The 23,319-nt window shown below is 43.3% G+C and overlaps 1 protein-coding gene and 1 long non-coding RNA gene across 5 annotated transcripts in view; both read right to left on the reverse strand.

Annotated features, from left to right (window-relative positions):
- Positions 1–23,250, reverse strand: part of PCCA (propionyl-CoA carboxylase subunit alpha) — a 285,019-nt gene extending 261,769 nt beyond the window's left edge. The window contains exons 1-4 of one of the 4 annotated variants that reach the window (XM_080575923.1): positions 23,102–23,249; positions 14,734–14,811; positions 11,539–11,586; positions 11,378–11,446 (exon numbers count right to left, since the gene is read on the reverse strand). In XM_080575923.1, coding sequence (XP_080432049.1) covers positions 11,378–11,446; positions 11,539–11,586; positions 14,734–14,811; positions 23,102–23,164 — 258 coding nt within the window. In that variant the 5' untranslated portion in view covers positions 23,165–23,249. Of the gene's footprint in view, positions 1–11,377; positions 11,447–11,538; positions 11,587–14,733; positions 14,812–15,156; positions 15,176–16,405; positions 16,697–23,101 lie in introns of those variants that run through there. The other 3 variants (XM_080575924.1, XM_080575925.1, XM_080575926.1) reach the window with 3 other exon arrangements.
- Positions 584–11,371, reverse strand: LOC308187730. The gene is made up of 2 exons (XR_013944887.1): positions 2,877–11,371; positions 584–1,299 (listed from the first exon to the last, which is right to left on the reverse strand). It is a non-coding gene; the product is annotated as an uncharacterized lncRNA (long non-coding RNA).
- Positions 23,251–23,319: the final 69 nt, after the last annotated feature.

Raw genomic sequence — 23,319 nt, forward strand, 5'->3', positions numbered from 1 at the left:
AGTTCCAGTTTAGTACAAGGCCCCCACCAAGGTCTGGTTGCAGCTTAGGAAAGCTCTCTTTTATTCACCAAACTAGCACCTTCACCATGCACACGTGCTCCCCTATAAGCACACATACAAAGAAACAGGATCAGTTACCCGCAGACGTTTATATATCCATATCAGTTATGAGACAAAGCACCCCATAAGAGGATAGAGACTGTGCTCTCTAAAAGTCTAGAAATAAAAGCTTTATTCAAGTTACCTTTGATATTCCACTAGCATTTTAAATCAGTGGAGGAAGTTAACTCCTAAAAGAAATGACAGTCTGAGATGCACCTACATTGTTAAATAATTGAACATTTTATTTAAGTCAATACTGAGACACAGATTTTCGTTCAGTAGCCCTTAGACATTCTCATAATCAGACATTAATACAAGCTGTTTAACAACATCCTTCACAATCTCTACTATTCAACATCATAAAACACTGCAAATCAGTAGACCAAATGCCAACCAGTCAGTTTCATATATCTGGAAAAGTAACACACTGTCTCAGACTATTTTTTTTTTTTTTTTAAAGTAATTCTCAGGAGACAACCACTGCCAAGGTAAGTAAAGAATATCACTGCAAAACCCACAGTAAGGCAGGTCACCTGATCCTTAAGCAAGGGGCTGTAACACACTGAGATGAGAGGCTGTCAGAAGTGCCAACCAACGTGGGCTGGAAGATGACTCGGTCACACCTGTTCTTAATGCAACATCACAAACCAATTGCAACCGCTGGCCCCGTGCCAATATCCCACATGCTAACTGGGATCTTATCTGCATGCAATCCAACCCAGTTGCCTCAGCTTCCATTCACATTCCTCTCCTGCAGGGAGGCATTCCCAAACAGTTGCGTTATTGTGGGACGCAAGCTCAACGTGTGTTCACTGCACTGATGGCTGCACGCACTTATGGAGCCGTGGCCCCCTTATTACAGTCTTATATTACAAAGAAAACGCAACGGGAAAGGGATACAAAATAAATCCATGATTTCATAACAGATCTTCTAGGATAAGCATTACTTGCAGACTGGGATTTTTGTATTACATTGGAAAAAAAACAACCCTTAAAGATCAAAAGGAAGAGTGCGTATCAGCTTCAGTCAGGCAACTCAGATTATTCGCGTGGAAGAAAGGATGTGAAGAACCGTGCTGTCCTGCCTTCCCACCCCTTCCTTCCAAAGCACTATCATCCACTGCCCCCAGCAGGTACCATCAGTACCACACTGAAGCTGTTGTTGCTTCTCAGGTTCGATCTTAGTGCCTCAGGAAGCTGCGTATGGAATAAAATGGATGAGAACAAAACGATCAAAGGTCAATCTTAAAGACACGATTCCTGGAAAGTGATGTGCCATTACTACAGAGAGCAAACGTGGGAGATGACATGCTGTCACAAGCAAACTGTGTCACAACTTTGTCAAGAGCCAACATTACAGCAGGTTTCACTTCAACGACTGCCAACGTCCTACCTTACAAGGTCTGTACTTCGCAAGTCAACAGGTGAGCCAGTATTAAACACTAGCTACTAAGAACCTGCAAGAATTAATGCAATACCATGCACTGAATTAATGTTTATGAGCTCAGAGCACTGTCTGACTAGCACAGCAAGACAGAAACTAGAAAAAGGTACTGCATTTAAATAAAACACATCTCTATCAAATCCAAGTCACCACTAAGTATAGCTACTATTTTACACCAACTACTCACACAGACTACCTTTTCCCCCATATTAAATAGGACACATGAATGAGTGTGTGGTTTGGGGCTTTGTATGTGTTTTTGAATTAAAACAGTAACACAAAAAAAACAACTGTAAGCTGTTTCAGAAAACTCCTTTTTGGAAGCAATTTCAAACACTAATTATTGACACTATCATTGAGAAGAATTGCCGTATTGATTTCCAACGAAGATCTGAAAACAGGCTTCAAGGCTGACCATACTGACCTAAAAGAATAAGCTTTAGCCAGACACTACAAGACAAGCACTGAGCTAAAGCTGATTTAGGTCTATGTTTAATTGCTTAGCACAGACCTATCCTCTCCAAGTTCAATTTTGAGGAGCTCACTCATTCTAAGAGAACTTGACAGATTTTGCCACACTCATTCTCAGCGACCACTTGTCGCAGATATAACCTTTAGATGATAATTCTACTCCTCCTCCAACCTCCCTCCCATACTGGACAATTTCAAGGGACAGAGCAAAGTTTCTTTTAAAAGAAGCAATCACCACCATATCTGTTTGAAACAATTATCAAAGGATGTTAGTTGCTACTTACAGACAATTTAGCAGTAATAATAGTTAAGAGAAAGAGCATCTCAAACTTTTACTTTTAAATTAGTGATATCTTATTGCAAGCAAACAAGCAAAAAAAAAGATATTTTAAAAACAAGGAATAAAGTATAACCAAAAACCACAATACTCATTAAACAGTGATGTATTCATCTGTACCTAAGCCTGATTCCCCACCAACTATATTGCCCTCGCTCTCCCTGCTACACCTTCCCTTTTTTAAGGTCTCCAATCTTGAGTTTTTCTATCTTTTAGATACTTCATATGGAATTTAGTTTCTATTTTTACATTCCTCCATAGGGAAAAAAAAATACCAGGACCACACCCATAGAACCAAAGCCTGTCAGCCACATATCCCACAACATCCTGCAGCTATTTGCTGGGGCGTACAGCTAACAATCAGATGTATTTGGCTTTAAACACAACCCTCCTTACAAGGATCTTCAAAGATGTCTCTGCTTCCTGATCCGGTTCTTCACATAGTTCCACCACACATCCCAACATTAGGGTATACAGGGAAGAGGGAGAAGGGAAGGAAATTGATACCAAGGACACACTTACCTTAAGACACTAGATCTATACTGCCTCTCAAAAAGGATAATCTGGTAGTCTCCTTTCTCCTGGTCCCAACCGTGTGTCCTGACAGCATTAGCTGTAGCCCTCACGAAGCCCTGCAGCGAGTCACGAGTTTACTGATGCCCATTTCTTTCTTTTCTTCACACTCTTTTCAGACAGATAAGCAGCCTGGATCCAATTACCAAAAGGCTGCACATATAGTGGTGCCAGCAGAAGAATAAGGTACACAGGGGATAAGAATTTAACAATAAGAGAGAATTACTCTTTATAGACACTGCAGTCTGAAAACAGCTGCAAAAGCCATTCCCCACGCATTTGTGAATATTACTTAAAAATTCTGTCTCAGGTCCATCTTTGCCTGTGAGTCCTGATAGCATAGGGAAATTCAGCCCAAAGCCTGCTAACCAGTGCTTACACCCACACAGATAAGAAATGAGATAAGATTACCAAACAGCACTGCTCGTGAATACAGCCTGAAAAGAGATCATACCCGAATGCCCACAGCCACAGCAGACAGCAAATAGCACAGCTGGGACGCACAAACCACAGGAGCACGAGAAGTGAATCTGCACGACCAAAGGGTTGCTACTGAACACCTGGGTGAAGGATGAAGTCAGGAAAGAGCCAGGACACTCAAAGAGCCTCAAAGTAACGCACAAACGATGCCACCACCACTTCTGGAAAGAAAAGGGTCAGGTAAATAGCCTAGAGACTTTTGGGAGAAGTTCATTGTAGTAAGTGCAGTAGGTTCGAGCCGGTATGGCAGCAGGAGCCACTGAACCGGAGCTGCCAGTGCCAGTATTTCAAGAAGCATCTTGGAGCAATCCTCAGCATAGAGGAAGGAGCTGCCTCCTCCCTCCTCGCCGCCCAAGAAAAAAGCCAAAAGTCCTCAGAAGTGAGGAAGCCTAGCGACTTCAGCCCTGCTCAGCCTGTTTGCCAGGACTGTGAGGATGAGCACTGAGGTGCCTGTGCATCTCCCCACGCAGGTCGCAGCCCTGCAGCCAGCACCAGTCAGTTTAACTGATGGCTGACCTAACTCCTCTTCCCTCCATAAACGGCTCCAGCATCCATCAGGCATTCCACTGAAATATTTTAGCATACCAAATCAGTAGAAAAAACATTTACTAACTTGACAAATAAGGTGTCTGGTGTGTTCAGGGCACTGGAGTAGCTCAGCACAAGGTCAGGAAAGTGCCCAGAAGGGCAAAACCATGCAAGCTAGCAATTACAGCACCTTCAGGCAAGTGCACATTAGCATATAAGTCCAAATCATGGGTGCATTTAAGTTAATCTCTCGGCCACCCTCACTTAAAACACATTCTTCTTCACCACACAGGTGCCTCAAGGCACACGAGCTGGCTATCTCCCAGGCAAAGCTCAACCAAAAGATGCAGCCCAGCAAGCACATCAAGCCACCGCTAACGGGCACCGAGTCCACAGTACCACACTGAAACCAACCCAAAAGGGATAAAAGGCAGACAGCAAGGACACCGTGTCTTCAGCGTGAATCACCGCACCCTACAGCCCCGGTCCTGTTCCTCCACAATTCCCACTAGCGTGGGCAGTTGTCAGCACCCACAGAACCACAGAGTCACTCTCTACAGCAGTGACCACCTGGATATTGAAGTCACGATAAACTTCTGAACAAGCTCTGGCATTTCCCTACCCCACGGACAATTCAGTACACCCTCCGACAACCACCTCCCCCAAATGAGCTTTATGCTAAGAAGTTAAATTTAATCTGTGCATTGATCTTTCAAATAAATCGGCTTGGCACTTAAAAAAAAAAAAAAACCCTCTCCTCACAAAGGTCAAAAGACTTGGGTTCAACCCCTTCCTTCCAACGCACACTTCCCACCTTCAGGGAAAGTGTCCCCAAAAGGCAGGCAGCATGATGCTTAAAGCCTTCTGCTCTGCAGCCTTCTTCTCTTGCCCAGTGCAACACCTTCATCCAAAATCTAACACAAATAACACTCCAGCTTAGCCAAGCTACACAAAAGGAGTTTGAGTGTTTGTCCCTATTCCAAAGGTCATATATGATGCATTTCTTGTCATCCTATCTCTGAATAAAATGCATAGCAAGTATTTGGAGAACAGGATGAAACTTAAGGACCATAGTGCTCTGCTGAGCCACCCCCAACTTTTAAAATCAACGCAGCAGCTTGCATTGCTCCTCACGGCCAACAAAAATGACTATTTCCTCACCAACAGCACCCTCCACCCAGCCACTCAGCCTAGAAGCTACAGTATGGTTCCAAAAGAAAAAGCAGACTGTGCTTGGCAGGCAAGATACAATTTTGAACAGCAGCACACTCCTTCCACAGAGGTACTGGAGTCTTCACAGGACTATCACCATGGACATCTCGTACTTTACTCAAGCCTTTGTTGTTCACTCAATAAGGTAAAGGGACAGAAAAAGTGACATCACCTGCAACATCTCTTGTGGAGAAACAAGCAACATACTGGCTTGTCTTTAAAAGAAAAGACAATTGCATTTATTAGGCATGGCCATAGCTGTAATACAGGGACATGTGCAAAAGCCAGGTACTTAAATATTGAAGGAAAAGCAGAACAGCAACTGCAAACCTCACCCTGATGTTTCTCCTTTGCAAAATCATATTCTGTACTCTTTAGAAACACCACCACTTACTAAAAGTGAATTGCTCCAGGCATAGGATGTGGAGGCAAAGAATCTCTTTCTATGAACTTCAGACACTAGTCTGGGAAACATGTATTTAAACGAGGCATTAAAATATTAGCATTTCCTTTTCCTATAGGTACTTGAACTAGATCTCTCCTCAGGTTATCTGAGCACAGACTCCAAGTGCCATTGGGAGGCAATGAGCTGTCAAAATGCTTAAATCTCTAGTTTTGGAGCAGATGACAGGTTAAAGTTTTGCATATTTAAAAAAGTAAACAGCAAAACAAATAGTAAGTGAGGGTTTGTCTAAACTATAAAACCTCTGTGAGTTAGTTATAAGTAAAGAAAACTCCTCAGTTTTGGATAAGCTTCCATCTTTCAATACAATTACAGTGTTTGGTTGTTTTTCTTTCTAAATTAATACAAACTGCCAAGTCCCTCCAAAATATTTATTTCTACCAAATAGGTTTCTTGAGAACAAAAGGAACATACAGCATTCCATTAAGCTGTAGGAAAAAATCTTCGAAGTTATGCTTTTATTGTTTCAGTCAACAGCTCAACTTGTTCATCCAAATTCATTCTCCTCAATACAGACTTGCTATAGCAGCTTACAAACTTAATCAGCTTCGCAGTTTCCTTAAAAAAAAAAAGTTTCCTCCCCACACTTTCTTCTGAAATACTACCTCAGATTTCAAGCTTGGAAAAAAGACAAAAATTAGGACCTAGAAATTGAAGATCTATAATAGTTTGATTGTTTTGTTTTCCTTCGGAGAAAAAGGTTTCTAGAGAACAGATGAATTATGTGCAATTAATTTTACATCACTAAAAGCACTTGCATTGTTTTGGGGTTTATATTTTCCAGTAGAACAAGATGACTTGCAAAAGCTACAAAAATTTGGAGATATCTTTGCTTAAGGGCTTTTAATACAATAACACCTGAACCCTTAAGTGAGTGATAGAAAAACGGTGTTAGAGGTAAACTAGTTGTTCAGTACTCCATGAAGTTTGAGTAGTTTACATTACTTTCCCATGGGATTTTTTCAGTCATTTATAGTTCATTGCTTCGTATGGCTATAGAATCCCTGCTGTGTTAAAAAATGCCAAATAAAATTATATCTCATTCACTGCTTTATGCTATACCTTCTTTTGTTCAGATCCAATTAGCGAAAGCCTGTTCTTCATTTATCATACTTTTAGCTGATTACATTAGGCACTACAATAGTCCTCTAGCTTTCCTTGACAATGTTTGCACCATCAGTGTTACATTTATGGTTGAGGAGGCTCTTTCATCTTAACCCTCTATTCCAATCAGTTCAGGGGGAAAAAAATACATATGATTATTCTTTTTTGACTGAAAATTCTTTGCTTGTTTTCTCACCCCAAAAATAGTTTCACAGGATGTTTGAATTATATTTTTCAAGTCCTATTGGTTCTTCCCCACTGTACCTATCCAAGTATAAAGAATTAGTGTGTTACAAGTTGAACTCTGAAGGAGAAGCAGCATTTTGTACAGTTTACGTCAACTTATTTTGGGGAAGCGCAGGAAAGAACAGATATAATAAAATGTATTAACTAATACTTTCAAGATATTAAAAAGCATCAGTTATGACCTACTTTTCTGAATATACGCAGTACCTCTTGACAAAGTGTGTTCTCTGTGCATCTCACAGTAGCCTTTTTGCCAGACTGCTTTTCCCCCACCACCACACTGATTTTATTTCTGAACAGTTGTTAAAACCCAACTCCTTTTCCACAATATAAATAACAGTGGGCATGATCTTTTTGCCCATTCACACCCTCTGGGCAATATAAATGTAAAGCAATCCCGTTTAATGCCATTTACCTACAACTTTGCATTAATGCACAAGCACCCAAAAGCTCCTGAAGTCACCTACCTCCTTAAAGCTTACAGCTTTGCTAATGTCGCCTTCCTATCACCATAACAATTTGTTTTTAACCTATAGAAATCCTTCAGATCTTTGGCCATTTTTCTTTTTTTTTAGATAAAGTTCACCAAACAGTATTTTATGCTTTACTTTGTCCTTCTTCAGGTAAATACTGTTTGGCTCTCAGGAGGCTGTTCAATTTTTACTACGTTCCCAATTTAAACCAGTCCTTTCTACTGCTTCCTGCTCATAAGTTACCTCTTTTGTACTGTTATAGTCTAGTTACCTTTCATTAATATGAAAAATCACCATGTCAAAATGAATATTGCTAACAGAATACTCAAAACTTTTGCCATTGTGTTCTGCAGAAACCAAATCTGGAGAAAACAAAACAGCAAGTAGTTTCACTGAAGGTCTATATGTATTTCAGCTATTCCTACCACTTCCATTCAACACGAAACTCCATAAAGACCTCAGACAGTTTTAACATTAAAAAAAAGAGAATATTCAACAGAAAAATTCAAATAAGTCTATCAGAATTACGCTTTAAGATAAGATTATTCACTAGTGAGCCTTAAAATATCTTTTGAGTAAAGATCAACACTTTTAAGACTATATATATCACTCCTACACAAACACCATTGAAAATGCCTGCTAGGGTCATTTAGGCATACAACACTAGGTAGGGAATGAACTAGAAGCTGTTACTGAGGAGCCTGAATTGCCAGATACTTTATGGTTTTGGTTTTTTTCCCCAATTAGATATGCACACTAAAGCAGCCCTGCTTCAATTTCAGTTCTGTTTTCAACAAGTGTGACAAAAGGGAAAGCCAGAGAGATGTAAGAGACTGACTGGCTTACCCTCCTTTAAAGTTACTTGTACAAATGAATTGGTACCAAGAGCATCAGACTACCCATGTTTTAGTAAGAAGCTACACAGCTAAGGTTTTAAGAGACTATTGCCCCATCCCAAAGGTTGCTCTAAGTTCTAAACAGAAAGTTTGCTTCAATTCATGCTGTTTTTAAACATTTTATTTGAAAATATTTTTGTAAACAGACCCAATGTACTCCTGTCATCACTTAAAAACACATCCCACTATCCCTCTTAAAGACAAATAGCTTTAGGACGGGCAGGTAGTTCAACCTTTAAATTTATTCCTTTAAATTTACACCTGTCTTTGGTTCAGTGACTATCATCATCACGGTAGTTGCCTATGGCATTCATTGCCTTTGCAATACAAGTCTTGGAAGAGTGAGGGAAGTATGGCTTAATCCTGTCAAGCACAAAAATCAAGAGGAGAGTCACATCTTTTACACAATCCCACCAGTAAGCAAGTGGGTTTCTCCTAGCTACATGGGGACAGAGGTTCATTTGGCAGGATATAATCGGCTCCCAACTCTGATTTCAGTGTTTGACATCTTGCTACCACTGGTATAACCAAGAAGGTAGCTGTCGATGCAACCCGAACAAAAATAAACAACATGGGACAAAACATTTTTGTCACTACTTTATGACAAGTGACACAGTCAAAGAAATTGGCCTCTGTACTCATCTATCCAGATCATCCAAACTGGCAGCCACACACATCACCACAACAGCCAGGTCATTCACACAACAATGAACAACTGGAAATTTCCAAGTCATTAAGATAGATGACATTAGTTAAACTATTTCCCAGTGCAAGCATCCAAGGCAGTGATTAGAGAATGTACGGTAGACATAAGCACATTTTTTTGATGTGATTGTATTAAGTCTAAGTAACATCTGTATAACTACCATGCGTTTAAAACACTTTTCTGTATGATTGAAAATGTCCCTCGCTTTCTTTTAAATACTGCAAGCTTCTTCAATGCACACAGCTAGATTTGTTGGTCTAAGTAAGGATTCAACGCAGCTAAGCAGGCACTGTTTCACCCTTGTAGAATTTGTTAGAGCCTCGTCTTTGTCCGTCAGCTCAAAATGTCAGTGTTGAACACGTTATCTTTATGAACTGTTCTGAATACATTATTGCATTTCTGAGATACCAGCTTGAATTTACTTTTTCTTATGAACTATTAGGAATTAGAGACCCTATACACTTTTTAAAGCTAAGACGGCACTGTAGATTGAAGCAGAACAGCTATTATATTTTCAATTCTCTTTGTAACGCGCTATTTGTACTCCCTTCCCTAAGGTCAGGAGCTGTACTTTTCCCTGTCATTCTTATTCCCTCATTATACTCTTCAATCTCAATTTTTACTTATTACTTTCAGACTTTCCATATTCTCCAGTTCATAGCAGTGTCCATACAATAAATATAAAGCCATCCAGACACACTGGAGGGACCATTTCATTTTCCGAGTCTATTACTGATTGGTGAAAGAACACGCTCTCTTTTTAAACAGGTTTTTAGTCTATTTTCAGAATTCATGCCAGTGAACAAGGCTGTGCAGTGCTGCTAAACAGCAGATCCATTTATCCTAACAGCAGATAACATAAATGTAAGATGGAATACAAGCACCCATTAACATGCTTCTGTTTTACTAGAGGGATCATAGATCATACCGAGTAGTTTGCATTCATATCCACTCAACCCTTGGCTTCCAGAAGAATTATGATTTATCATAATGCCTGACACCCATCTATTAGGAAATCATTTCACAGTCCATTGAGCACCCACAAGCTACTATACTCCCAGTGGCAGATACCAGTTAAAATCCAGACCAAGTATATTCCTCATGCACCTCAAAAAAATAATTACTTGGCATAGAAACCCAGTAGTAGAGCATATGACTCATCCGAGAAAAAATTAGTTTGAGTCCCTTATTCTACCTGCAGCCTACTTATTTGAACTGAGCAGGTGATATAGGAATAGAACTGCAAAAGGACTCAGACAAAAGCCGTGTCAAAGTCCACCTCCCAACAGTTCTCCCCTCTCACTTAACTCTGAAAACACCGAAGTTCTCCTAACTAAACTTTCACAAATTGCACAAATCATGCTTCAGTTTTTCAAGCACTGAGCAAACCAAGTCCTGACAAGCATAAAATACACATTTTTTCCTGTCAACTTGTCTGAGGGACCTCTTCCATTAAATCATAACATGGAGTTTCAGCTCCCTTCCAGATTTCAATAAACAATCCTAGAACGTGGAGGCACCCCAATCCTTTCTCTTGTATAAGTCCTGCATGCAAAGAATAATAAGATGTTCTCTGTGGTCAACAAGAATATGCAAGTGTGCCTATACTCACTGTAGTATCACTCAGAGAAAGCACAAAAGGTACTAACTTTCTGTTCTTGCTACAACAGACTTAAAATTCTTCTAAAATAAACTAGAGAAGAGACTACAAAGCCTAAGAAGCAACCAAGTAGCTAGACAAGTACCTTCCCTGTTCAGAGAGCCATTTTACCACCTTCCTGCCGCACCACTGAATATCCAGACACCTCAATATCAGCGTCAAATGGAACAGCTCCAATACACATGTCCAGCACAGCTGGTAGGTGAGAGCATTCTTCCGGCCAGTGGAAAGCAATGAGACGAACGTACAAGGCACAGAACAATTTATACCAAGTTCTCTATCTCTTAAGATCCATTTCTCATTGTCTTTTGTGTTTGTTAGCAAAACAAAATGTTGGTTTCACTGCCACTCTTACACTTGCTGCACAAGAACAGCTACTTATCAGGTGTTACTGTCTGGCTTAATCCAGGAAAAGAACAAAAGAACAAGATACTATTTATATGAGCAGAACATGGGAGAGTTCACAGAAAAAACAATGCTAAATACTTGACCAGTTCTCTCCCTTCCCTTTCCCCTCACTCAGCCCCCATGGTATCTCCCCTCTTTTTAAGCACATGGACGAAAGGGGCTTATGCAAAGATACTTGGAAACTGCAAACATGCCTACCATGGTAAGCAACAAGCCTGCATAACAGCTGCCAGTCTTGTTGAAACCCCATCTATTTCATTCAGTCAGTACTTACAGCATTGGCATCGACATCGCTGTGTATGGCGACTGTTTTAATCCCCATCTTCTTGCACGTTTTGATGACCTACCATATAAGAAGGGACAATTATCAATATTTAAAATACAAATAGTTTAAGAATGAACTACAAAAAAAACAACTTAAGGTTATGTACTTACTCGGCATGCAATCTCTCCTCTGTTGGCAATAAGGAGTTTTTCAAAAGTCTGGAGGGAAAAGAACAATAAGGACCTTGAGAGATGAACGCCCCATAAATTTTCCTCCCATCAGAAACACACATTCCTTTGTCCTCCAATTCCACTAAAATCCTGGTTTACCCAGAGGCTTGTAATGCTGAGTTCACCTGTTTTAAAGGTTTCTGCTGATTTAACAATGATAACAGCATAAACCGTATGCTATACTGTATCTACCTAGCATGTACACAGGTTCAGAACAAAAAGGCATTCACCGTTCACACCAGCATTCCCTGGATCTCCCTACCACACACAGGCCAGAAACTGGACTCTACAGAAGACACAGGAGACCAGCCCATGGAAGAGACACACACAAGCAGTGCCAAAGAAACAGCAACAACCTTATCTCCAAGAAGTGCCCAAGTTGCTTGTTTTTGAATACACAGAAGATATTCAAAGGAGGCGTGATTCCCAGGTCTCTGCTTTTTCTTCCTCCCCCAAATACACAGAGATAAAGATCCCCACGTGTTCCTTAGGAAGTTATAGCAGCACTCTAAAGACCACGTTTAAAAAGCTTGCATTTATTTTGTTAGACGCAGAGCAACCATCCCTGCTGATGTTACCTTCCCTCTGATGGAAGCTATCCTCACTGTTCTCCCAGCTCTTGCTGAGTTGTACCAGCCTTGCCCCTCACTGGAGCTAAGTCAGGTGAGGAACCTGGTAAAATCCTGAACTGCCATCATCAGCATTAAGTTGCAACAGGACAGCAAGTCACGCGTCGTATGCATGTGAAATCCTCAGTCACCTTTCGCATTAGATTGCACTTCAAGCTGTAAATACACCTTAGAGGCATGACAGGAGCACTGAAGAAGGGGATAAGTGGAAGCCAGTCAGCCTTAAATCCTAGATGAAAACTTTCCATTAAGAAATGAAGTGAGGGAGGAGCAGAGTTGCTCAACATAGAAACCTCACTGCTGGGAGTACACGTTACTGCCGTCACTGGCCTTGCTAATCATACAGGTGCACTTCCAACAAAGCATGTTGAGTATCAAACAGTAATTCTCCCTCCCCTACAAACAGATGCTTTTCATATGGTCTGGGGGAAGAGGGGACATTGTAAGTGCAGCAGTGAAACTGTTTGTTACCCCCACAATCATCGGTGAGTGCAGAGGGGGTAGGTGAGAGAGGAGGGAGGAACTGCAAAACCAGCAGGGGAATTTCTATCAACAGACGGGTGTAACAAACAGAGGTACTCAGCGTGCCCTTGACCAAATTTACTTCTTCAAAGTCAGGGCTGAGCTGGCATCACATGGTCAGTTGAAGAATGCTACCACGTGGTAACAGCATACAGAAACCAAGACATTTGAGGAATTCAGAAAGCAAGCCTATGGGATTTAAGGGAAGAGCTGCAGCAAGCTTACATGGCGAGCTCAGCCAGACCTGCTGAGGAACATGCACCACTACCTTGCACACAGGCTCATCCACACCCCATCAGAAGATGAGCAAGCTCAATTATCAGAGGTACAAATACTGCAAGAACACCACAGGAACTGGCAATTTGTTTGGAGAGCTCCGTTAGCTGGGGACCTGCACCAAAAACCTGGTGAAAAGACGGAAAGGTTTCCGGCATGCTCACACAAATTGGTCCTGAACCTAAAACATTTTAGGCAGAGAGTCTTGAAGGGAAATTAAAAAAAAAAAAAAAAAACCACAGCACTAAGAACTTTAACAACTCAAATACTTCCACTTATTTTTTGGTGTAACAGTTGTTTTATTAACCACGCATGGTCACATCGCAAGACAAGGCTTTCAGTACCAAGTTGTTATGCAGATTTGACATCTCCAATTTTGCAACATAACTACTAACAGGACACAACTGCGCTCCTATTCCTGCTGTTAAAAGCGAGTCTCAAGTCCAGCAAGTAAAAAGAGAAATTTAATTTGCATGCTGCTTTCAGGTAACACACAGCATCTCTTTTTTATGTCATTTCCACTAATGAGCTTACAAAGACCTGCTACCGCAGTCTGATCGTTACAAAACCAGTGGAGAAGACAGCGAAGACCTTGAGCTACCTGGAGAAGCCACTGGCTGGAGTGACATGGCTTGTTGTTAAAATAAACCAAAGACCTGGTTACACTGTCTAAACATAATTATGCCTTTAGAAAAGGAACAGGACCTTGAACAAGCAAAGACTGAGAATACAGGAAGCATTTGGTAAGTCGAGAGTTCAGGAGACTTTTCCTGCCAGCCACGGTTCTAGGTACACACTGGTTTCTCTCCCTCTGTTTTCTAATACCGTTTCACTCCGGTTAATCACTCCTACGCTGGTAGATAGGGGGCAAGCCTAAGTGTGCTGAAGCGCTGGCATTCCTGCCCTTCAATACAAGCCTACCTTCAGCCACGTTATTTTTCCAAGTGTGTTACTTTAGAAGCCATGCCAAGACAACCTCCCACAGGAAAAGTTTTTCTTGGCTAGTAACTGTAAATTGAGATTGCTACCGCACAAGTCTGTCAGAGAGCCTGACAGAAAACTCAGGCAAACCCGTGTTCCTGCAGCCGCCTCCAAAACAAGGATTTAGCATGCTCTGCAGGCCTTACACAGCCATCTTTATCCGAACTCTGGAGCTCTCACCCCTGCACGTGAGTAACAAGCTCGATTTGGACAAGGGGCATCAGACCATCTAACAAATGTGCTGCAACTACTGCATTTATATAAACATATATAAATGTGTATGTATATATATATATATATGCACTCAGGTTTTTTGGTGTTTTGTTGTGAGGTTTTTTTGGGTTTTTTTTGTTTGTTTTTTAAGAAGTGCTTTTAGATAGTCCAGCTTACAAAAGCTTCAGCAGGCCTATACCTCCCACACCACACAAAACATACGAATAATTGTGTCAAAATTATAACGTTTTCAGGCCAGTATGTAACCTTCCCAAGCTCACAGTCACTTCTCCAACCAAGATATGCACTTGACATAGTATCCAATCTCAGCAAACATACTGCAAGGACCTTTAATTTGAAGAACAACATGCTACTAAACCAGTGACAGTACAGGGGTTTCACTGGGAGAACCGCTGTTGTCAGCAGCAGCACAGGGGACAGGATAGCTTTGAAACCCAAACGTCAACGATACAGTAAAACATTACAGAGGGAAAACATGCACCATGCTACTTACCTTTTCATTCGGATCATACGTAGCTGAATACAGCCTATGGGATGTTTTAAGGTACCATCTCGAACAGAGCGTTTCACACTGCAGAAGAGAGAGGGAGTTAAACATTTCTTCTCCTGCTACTGTATGCCAGAAAGACAGAAACAGTTCATATACTGACATCTTGAGGAAACTCTTCCTTATTCTTCCCTGCCCCTCCTTGCATTCCCCCACAAAGCAGACAGTCTTTTAAGGATCTGCCTCCCCCCACAAGCACTCACACAGCAAAAAACAACTTCAGATGCTGGTTTGGCTCCCACTCTTCCCCACCACAACCCCATCATGACAGTGATCTAAGGATGAGAGATGGTTTTTCTAGGCTCGGGTTTCTTCATCTTTCAACAGCCACACTGCTCCTGTTCTGCAACAGCATCTTCCCACCCTCACCTAGAGCATTCCCAGGTCACCATCACCTTGCAAGTCCCTGATGATACACCACCAATAACCTCCAATTCTCAAATCCAATCTCCATAAATAAAGTCCAGGAAAACAACCTGAAAAGCAAGTTATACTTGAGGTGCTAGAATCAAAACCAGAGGTTTAGAAGTTGTGTTTTGTTTGTTTCAGATGTTAATTATTCTTCACCTGAGGATGCAACAGGACAAGCTGCTTCAGGCTCTGAAGAAGGAAAATACAATTCAGATCATAATTCTGCCAACCACAGCCATCGGTTGGCCATTATTCCAAGTTCATGGCAGGCCACTTGCACCTTCAGCGACCTTACTGTTATCTAGATCCCATCAGAGGGAAAAGCAAGGTCAGCTGTGGCAGCAGAAGCAGAGCATATTCTCCTGCTGCAGAGTACACGCAGTTAGGTGGCTGGTTCCCCTCTTCTCAGACCCTACAGACAGAAGCGAACCACAAGTGTCCCGATGCTTGTCATACAGGACACGCCAAATAATCTCCAACAAGTTATTAGTTGTTGAAGAAAGTCATTCAATGGTCAGGGGGGCTAACCTAAATGCTTGTAGTTAGCTGGGGGAAGGCACAAAGCCTCTGAACTTTCTTGTAAACACCTTTCAGACAAAGCTAGCTTTGAATGCATATAAGACAACAGAAAAGTTGTGCCACTGATGGAGAGCGAAAGGAAAAGCTCTGACAAGAAAAGTACAGTTAGCATTAGATTTCAGAATTTAAGCCATGCCTTGAAAAAATCCCTGTACAAACCTAAAGTTTTTATACAGAAAAGTTAAGCTACAGTAAGTGGCTGTCTCCCAAAATCCACATATGCTCCAGGGATACCTCACAGAACAAAGCCCAGACAAGGGATAACCCATCACATTTAAGAGTGCAGTTGAGATTTATACATCACGATACCTTCACAGCTGAACCGCTCGTCTAGCCTTAGATGTAGGCCATTATACTTAGAAGCCATCATGCAAAACAGCTCCTGACCAGTATCCAGAGAAAGTATTCCTGTGACTGGAATTCAGTAAAGTATTCCTTTTACTGGACTTCTCGGTTTTATTGCCCATTGTCCCAGCTGTCTTGTTTTGCAGTTCTTAGTAATTGCCTGTTGAAGAAGAAACCTCACCCACACCCCAGGCAAGACAGGAATACAGAAGGAAGGACCCAGCCGGCACCTTCCCTGAAACTCCATCTCCAAAGCAGCGCGTACTCCGGTTGTAACACTCACCAGTAAGGAGCGGGTGGATGCTAATCCCTTCCAGATGAAAACAGCTTAGATCAGTCTCCCACATTCTGGCAAGCGCTCGAGCGTTAGAAGAAAAGTCAGGCACAACTTAACCGCTGACATCTGCCACTTCGTTTCGCAAGCAGCTTATCAGCAAACCGTAGGTACGCCTTTTGAAAAACCTACTGCATCTACCAGCACGCAGGAGCAACAGCTACATCACAACGGCTGTATCCAAACCTACCTTGATTTCTAACTACATCTTTCCCTGGTGCCACAGAGATTGAGCCCCTCCTCAAAAGGAAAAAAAAGAAAAAAGCAGCTGTGAAGTGGCCTAAATGGGTTTCCACAGCCATCACTGATCTCTGATGCACAGCCCCTAGTTATTTAACTCGTTCAGCACTGGCTTAGCTGTGCCCACTTCTCTCTACTAAGAGAGTAATGGAAACTACACAATTCAACATTAGCCAAGATGCTGGGAAAAGAAGAAATCCCAGAACTCAAACCTTAATCGAGTTCACATAAGCTATTTTCTTCCAGATCCCTATGGTCACCTCATAGGGAAAGTGAAGATGAAGACACCCTGATTTATTATATTACACCTGATGCTACTTATAAGGTCCCAAACTAGTCCTACCACAGCTTAAAGACACACTGAGCGATCGTGTCTGTGCGTATTTTACAATTGACATTACAAGGCAGACAAAAGAAAAATCAGGTCTAACAGAACATTTTAATTAACACTCGATACCTGGCTCAGCTTGACCTGATGACTTTTTCCTATCTCGCCAAACTAGGGCAGCTCATACCTATTATAATCTATTTCTGTCATGACTGATTACCTCAATTTGATAAACGTTTCAACACTACAGACTAGTGCTTTTTATTTATGAGAGCTCAGCTCTGCACTTAAGAGCTTGGCTTTGATCTTCCCACCTCTACTGGATCTGCTCTTCCCTAGGAGCAGAGCCCGGCAGCTGCCCCGGGTCAGAGCAGAGCCAGCTCCAGCTGGCTCCAAAGGGACCTGCTGCTGGCCAGAGCTGAGGCAATAAGCGACACTGGTTGCACCTTTGGGAGAGCAGATTTAAGGAAGGGAAAAAAAACTGCTGCACAAGAGCAGCTGGGAGAGCGGGGTGAGAAAATGTGAGGGAAGCGGCCCTGCAGACAGCAAGGTCTGTGCAGAAGGAGGGCAGGAGGTGCTCCAGGCACCAGAGCTCTGCAGCCCCCACTGCTACCAAAACCTTGCCACCTAAACGTAATACATACCGCTAGGATGGTATTTTGGAAATGCATCTTGCTTTTGCTGTTACTTACACAACAGCCAAACTGACTTTTGACCTGAACAGCTATACTAGTCCTAAATTAACGTCATGTAAATCAAACCACGCAGTAATTTGTACAATGGCACATTCACTTCAGCTTTGAGGCTGAGCAGAGAACCTCCCAGGGCTCCAGTGCAGCCCTGTGAAACCTCCTCAGGTGGTTTAAGGACATGGCATACAGTAACTAAACAGAAAATAATTAACTTGTTATTTATAGATGACTTGTGTGTGTTTTTAGACGTCCCTTATCCAGGGAAGATGTTTCTCTGCTGTACAGGTCATCTGGTAGATACCTTGCTGTCACTGAGCCTTCTGGACGGAGAAGTCTGAACTGAAATGAAGTTCCAGATTTTAGAAAGGGAAAGCACCACATACCAACGTTTGCTTTAATACGACTAACAACAGCAGGACGGTACATTTTAGCATTACTGGAAGATACAGTAAGCAGTGCCCAACAGTAACAGCTAGAGCAGCACACTTGCTTTTCATATTCCAACTCCTCCTTTTGCTTTCTGCCACAGATCTACCAAGGTTCTTGCCCCCATGGTTTCAGAGATTCAAGTTTAAAACTTGAAGGTGCATTCAATAGAGGAACACATTCCCATTTCCAGTGTATTTCCCGTTAGCCATAACTATTTCTGAGTAATCCTGAACACGAAGAAGACGTAGTATTTCCCCTATTTTATTACACAGCAACTTCTCTAATTCTTTTTCAACTCACTTGCCAACCCCTTGACAGGTTATGTATACAAGATATAGAAAGCAGACACTTCTAGATGTCTGCAAGAATTTTAATCTGTAATGTTGAAAATTTTAGCTTATTGTTAATACAAGATTGTACATATCCTTTAAACGTGAAAGCCGCCATAACAATGCTTTTCCCCCCTACTAATCAAGCGCTTTCCCTCCTTTGTACTCTCTCAGAAAGTGCTGAGCAGCTAAGCACTTGTAACTACAAGCAGATCCTCCTGAAGCCAGCTCCAAACAAACAAAAACACCGCACAATGTTCTGTAAGGTCCACTGCATTATACATGCAGCTCTTTCACTCTCGGGTCTGAGAATCATTGGCTATTCTAGGAGGCAGAGAGGAAACCCAATTTTCACGTCTGCCAACACAGCAGGCAAGCTACAAGCAAGGAAACTCCTAACACCCAAGGCTATTTTTAAAAACTAAGTCATTCCTACACCCAAGTACCTTCTCCCTTGTGCCAGTACAGAAGTTTGTACAGTCACATGGTGAATCAAACTAGGGAATACGTCCAGCTGAAAAGATACTCACAAAGAGTGGGGAAAGTTTGTTCTCTGCCAGCTTTCTGTCCTGTTTATCCACTTAGATACTCAAATAGCAGCATTGGGTCAAGTTGGAAGCAGACAGGAGCTGAAAAGCAATGGCCTGCGATCAAGACCTAACAGCTGCAGAAAGTTGGAACAGTTTCTCACAGCACCAGCTTAAACAGCTCCAGCAAGGGTAGAGCCTGTGAAAGAGATCACAGCACTGTAACAATGATGCAAGAACCACCACTGCAAAGTTTGGACAGAAAAAAAAAAGGCAAATAAAAACACAAAAAATCTCAGAGCAAGCCTTTTTTTTTTTTTTTTTTTTAAACTCGGTGTAAACGTTAATGAAGTTTAACCTTTTCTCTGGAAAAAAAAGTCTCACCCACAGCAGATGGCACAGCATGCTTTGCCTGCAGAATCCAGACAGCTACTCCTGGAAGCAAAGTGGCTAAAGACAGAAATCTTGATCTGTGAACCTCTTTAAGAGTACTTGTCAGTACTAAAGGTCTGTAAGTTTACATATTAGTAACAATCACTGAACTCCACAAGCATAGGGCAACATTCACCTCCCCAAATTAGTGACCATTCTGGCTCCCTTCCTAAATGTAGGATGATCCCAACCTTGCTATACCCTCTAGCCTAATGCTTCTGTACTCACAAACAAAGGGGAAAACATCTCCCTGGACTAACAGCACGCTTAAAACAATCCCACAGAAGAGAGCGAGGAGCTCCCACTGTACAGATAACTTCTAGGACTTAAAAAAGTGGATGCACAGATAACTAACTTATCAGAGAAAGCACGGAAACTTTCCATACATTTAGCTGAATGGTTAGTTGAACCAATCCGTTCAAACTGATCTACACTGATAAAAATCCACGTGTCAGCAGTTTGCTGATTTCATAACGCACAGTATTTATGACTTTCTCCTTCACTCTTTTAGTCTTTTTGACAGCTTTCTCAGAAGAGTTTTGAGGCCGAAGTATCAAAAGCCATCTCTCAGCCTCATACAGTAACTACCACCTCCTTTCAAGATCAGATTTTCTCCCAGTTCCACAAGTGCAAAGAACTCAAAAGGAAGTTTTAGTTATACTCTACACAGAATTAGTTCTGCATAAAATCTAACACAGAAGTGTTAAGCATTAGATTAGAAACACAGCAATTAGTTGAATCCCCAGTTCTGTGTTTTTTCTCTGCTCTTTCTCAAGTCTTTTACTGACTTCCACAAGGGAGTAAAGAAGCCACGGGCAAGTGGCCAGCTCCTAGCCCCACAAAGAAAAAAAATACACCCACATACTAATGTGCTTGTAACCCTTACAAGTTTGAAGATTTAAATGGTAGCATTTGCCTATGTTAGCAAAGAACACAGGAATCTATGAAAGCAATTCCCATGCAAATCTGATTGAATGTTTTCCAACTACTGATAACTTGAAGGTGACTTTCATACACAGATAATAGAGGCTAAAAATCACATCAGTTACGTAAGTCGCAAGTGCTATTAGGTAGCTAAAAATATTTTGTTTTACAAAGTGTCACTAATGAAACATTTCTATACCATTTACAGTGATGCAGTCACGTATCAAATCCTTGATCCCTTAGAAGAACAGAGGCACAGCTGGACTTTCACAGGGACACTCCAAAGGACTAACATCAAAGTCCTTGGACTATTTAGTGCAAAAAGCATGTCTTCCACACAAATATACAGGTTGTTTTTGGTAGCTGTATACACACCAGCCTTCTGCTAGTTCCAAATGAGTCTCCAATCACTCCCAAACTTCCCTTGCTGTTTAGGAAGCTTCTCCCCCATACACTTTCACAGCACCACAGGTGTACTCTGCATGTTTCCCAAGGAAAAATACCTGAGTAAAGTAAATCCTTTTGGTCTTTAACCCCTTCTCAAGATGACCTGCCCTTGCAGCACAAACCACTGCTGCTACTGTGGTGGTTTCACACCGGTTGGCACCGGTTGGCAGCTGAGCTTCACCATGCCACTCTCTCACTCCCCCTCCTCAAAGGGAAAGGAGGAGAAAACATGATGGGAAAAGGCTCATGAGTTCAGATAAGGACAGGGAGATCACTCTCTTATTACTGCCACAGGCAGAACTGTCTCAGCATAAGGGAGATTAATATAATTTATTGCCTACTAATCACAGACTAGTGCAATGAGAAACTAAAAGCGAACTAGAAATATCTTCCCCCATTCACCCTCTTCCATGTCCTCCCCCTGAGCAGGGCAGAGGAACAGGGAATGGAGGCTGCAGTCAGTCCATGACATTTTGCCTCCGCTACTCCACGGTCACTCCCGGCCCCTGCTCCACGCGGGGTCCCCCCCACCAGATGCCGTCCTTCCCGAACTGAGCCTGCGGGGGCTGCCCACAGGCAGCAGCTCTTCAGGAACTGCTCCCACACGGCTCCGTACCACGGGGTCCATCCCCCAGGAGCAAACTGCTCCAGCACGGGTCCCCCACGGGCGGCAGCTCCCCCCAGACCCCCTGCTCCTGCGTGGGCTCCTCTCCACGGGCTGCAGCTCCGGCCCGGGGCCTGCTCCTGCGGGGGCTCTCCATGGGCCGCAGCCTCCTCCAGGCCACATCCACCTGCTCCACCGGGGGCTCCTCCACGGGCTGCAGCGTGGAGATCTGCTCCGTGTGGGACCCGTGGGCTGCAGGGGGACAGCCTGCTCCACCAGGGGCCTCTCCACAGGCCGCAGGGGAACTGCTGCTGCCTGCCTGGAGCACCTCCTGCTGCACTGACCTTGGGGGCTGCAGGGCTGCTTCTCACTCCTCGCTCTCCCAACTGCTGCTGTGCAGCAGGTTTTATTTGTGGTTTTGTTTTTTCCCCCTCCTTAAATCTGCTCTCCCAGAGGCCCAACCAGTGTTGCTCACAGGCTCAGCTCTGGCCAGCAGCAGGTCCCTTTTGGAGCCGTCTGGAGCTGGCTCTGATCCGACATGGGGCAGCTGCTGGGCTCTGCTCACACAGGCCACCCCTGCAGCTCCCTGCTACCAAAACCTTGCTATGTAAACCCCACACAGTTACCTGATCCCTGAACAAACGTGATGACTTCCTTACAGTATAGTTTAGGAGTTACATTTCTGGAGAGACACCTATCCCACACCCCCAGAAGTATACAGAGAAAAATAATTCTGCAAGTTATTCCTCCCTCCTGCACTTGAACTTGCAGATCTGTACACAAATTTTCCTTTTCATGAAAAGGACAGATTCTTCGTACTGCAAGCAAAGCTATTTTGCACCACTTTTCCTTTATGTAAACCAGTGAGTTTCATATAACTGTTACACAACACAGTGTGATAATGCTGCTTGCTCTTATCCAAAATAATCTCCTCCCTCTTTTAAGGCAGAGCAATCTGCAGAAGTGATAGAGATGAAAGCAGTGACTGCCTCAGCAAAGATATCATAGCTTAAGGCTTTCTAAATGTTTAAAGTGTTCACCAAAAACATTAGTATAGATCTGCAATGAGCTTCTTGCATTTCCAGGAACAGTAAGAGCAGAATGCCCCTTGAAAGCTTGAAGTGACAGCTGAAAAACCCATAGCTTTGTGGAGTAACGAGTGGGTAAGAGACAGCACATTTGCAGAGAGGAATAACCCTTTGCTAGGAATTAAGATTGCACTAGTAAAAATAACAGAGAACCATGCTCTTTACAGCAATTAATCCGCTATTCCCATTATGCTGTACTCCTCAGTTTTGATAAGCTCCTCTTTAACTGAGGGAGAGGAAAGAAGCGAAGAGGCACAGCACATAACCCCCTCCAGCAGCAGAAAATTAAATTACGAGGAAAGCAAGCGCAGGGATACCTACACCAACCCCCGCAACCCACAACGGACAGGCTCCACCACGGAGCCGGGTCTTAGCGGGTCACCCGCAGCCCGACCCAAAACGGGGCTCCTACAGCCTTGCGAGGTCCGAGCAGCCCCTGCAGGACCACCCCAAAACCCACGGCACCCCCCAAACCCACGGGGTGTATCAGCGTGCCACCCCCACGCCCTTGACGACCGCGGGGGCACCCTCTGCCCCCTCACACCCCCCTTCCCACCGCCCCCAGCCCGGGGGAGCGGGACGGAGCCCGGCTCCCGGCTCCTCACCTCCAGCAGCCCCCGCAGCCGCCGGCGGCCGCCCCGCGCCGCGCCGCGCAGCGCCGCCGCCATGTCGGCCGCCGCCCCGCCCGACCACCCTTTCACCCGGCCGGGGCCGGGCCGCTCGCAGCCAATCCCCGCGGCCAAGGGCGGCGGCGGGGCCCGGAGGGAGCGGAGGGGGGCGGAGGATGGCGGAGGCTTGGTCTCGGGCCTGGGCTCGCTGAACC

Source organism: Anser brachyrhynchus (genome assembly GCF_964034855.1).
Source record: "Anser brachyrhynchus genome assembly, chromosome: 1".
Classification (NCBI taxonomy): domain Eukaryota; kingdom Metazoa; phylum Chordata; class Aves; order Anseriformes; family Anatidae; genus Anser; species Anser brachyrhynchus.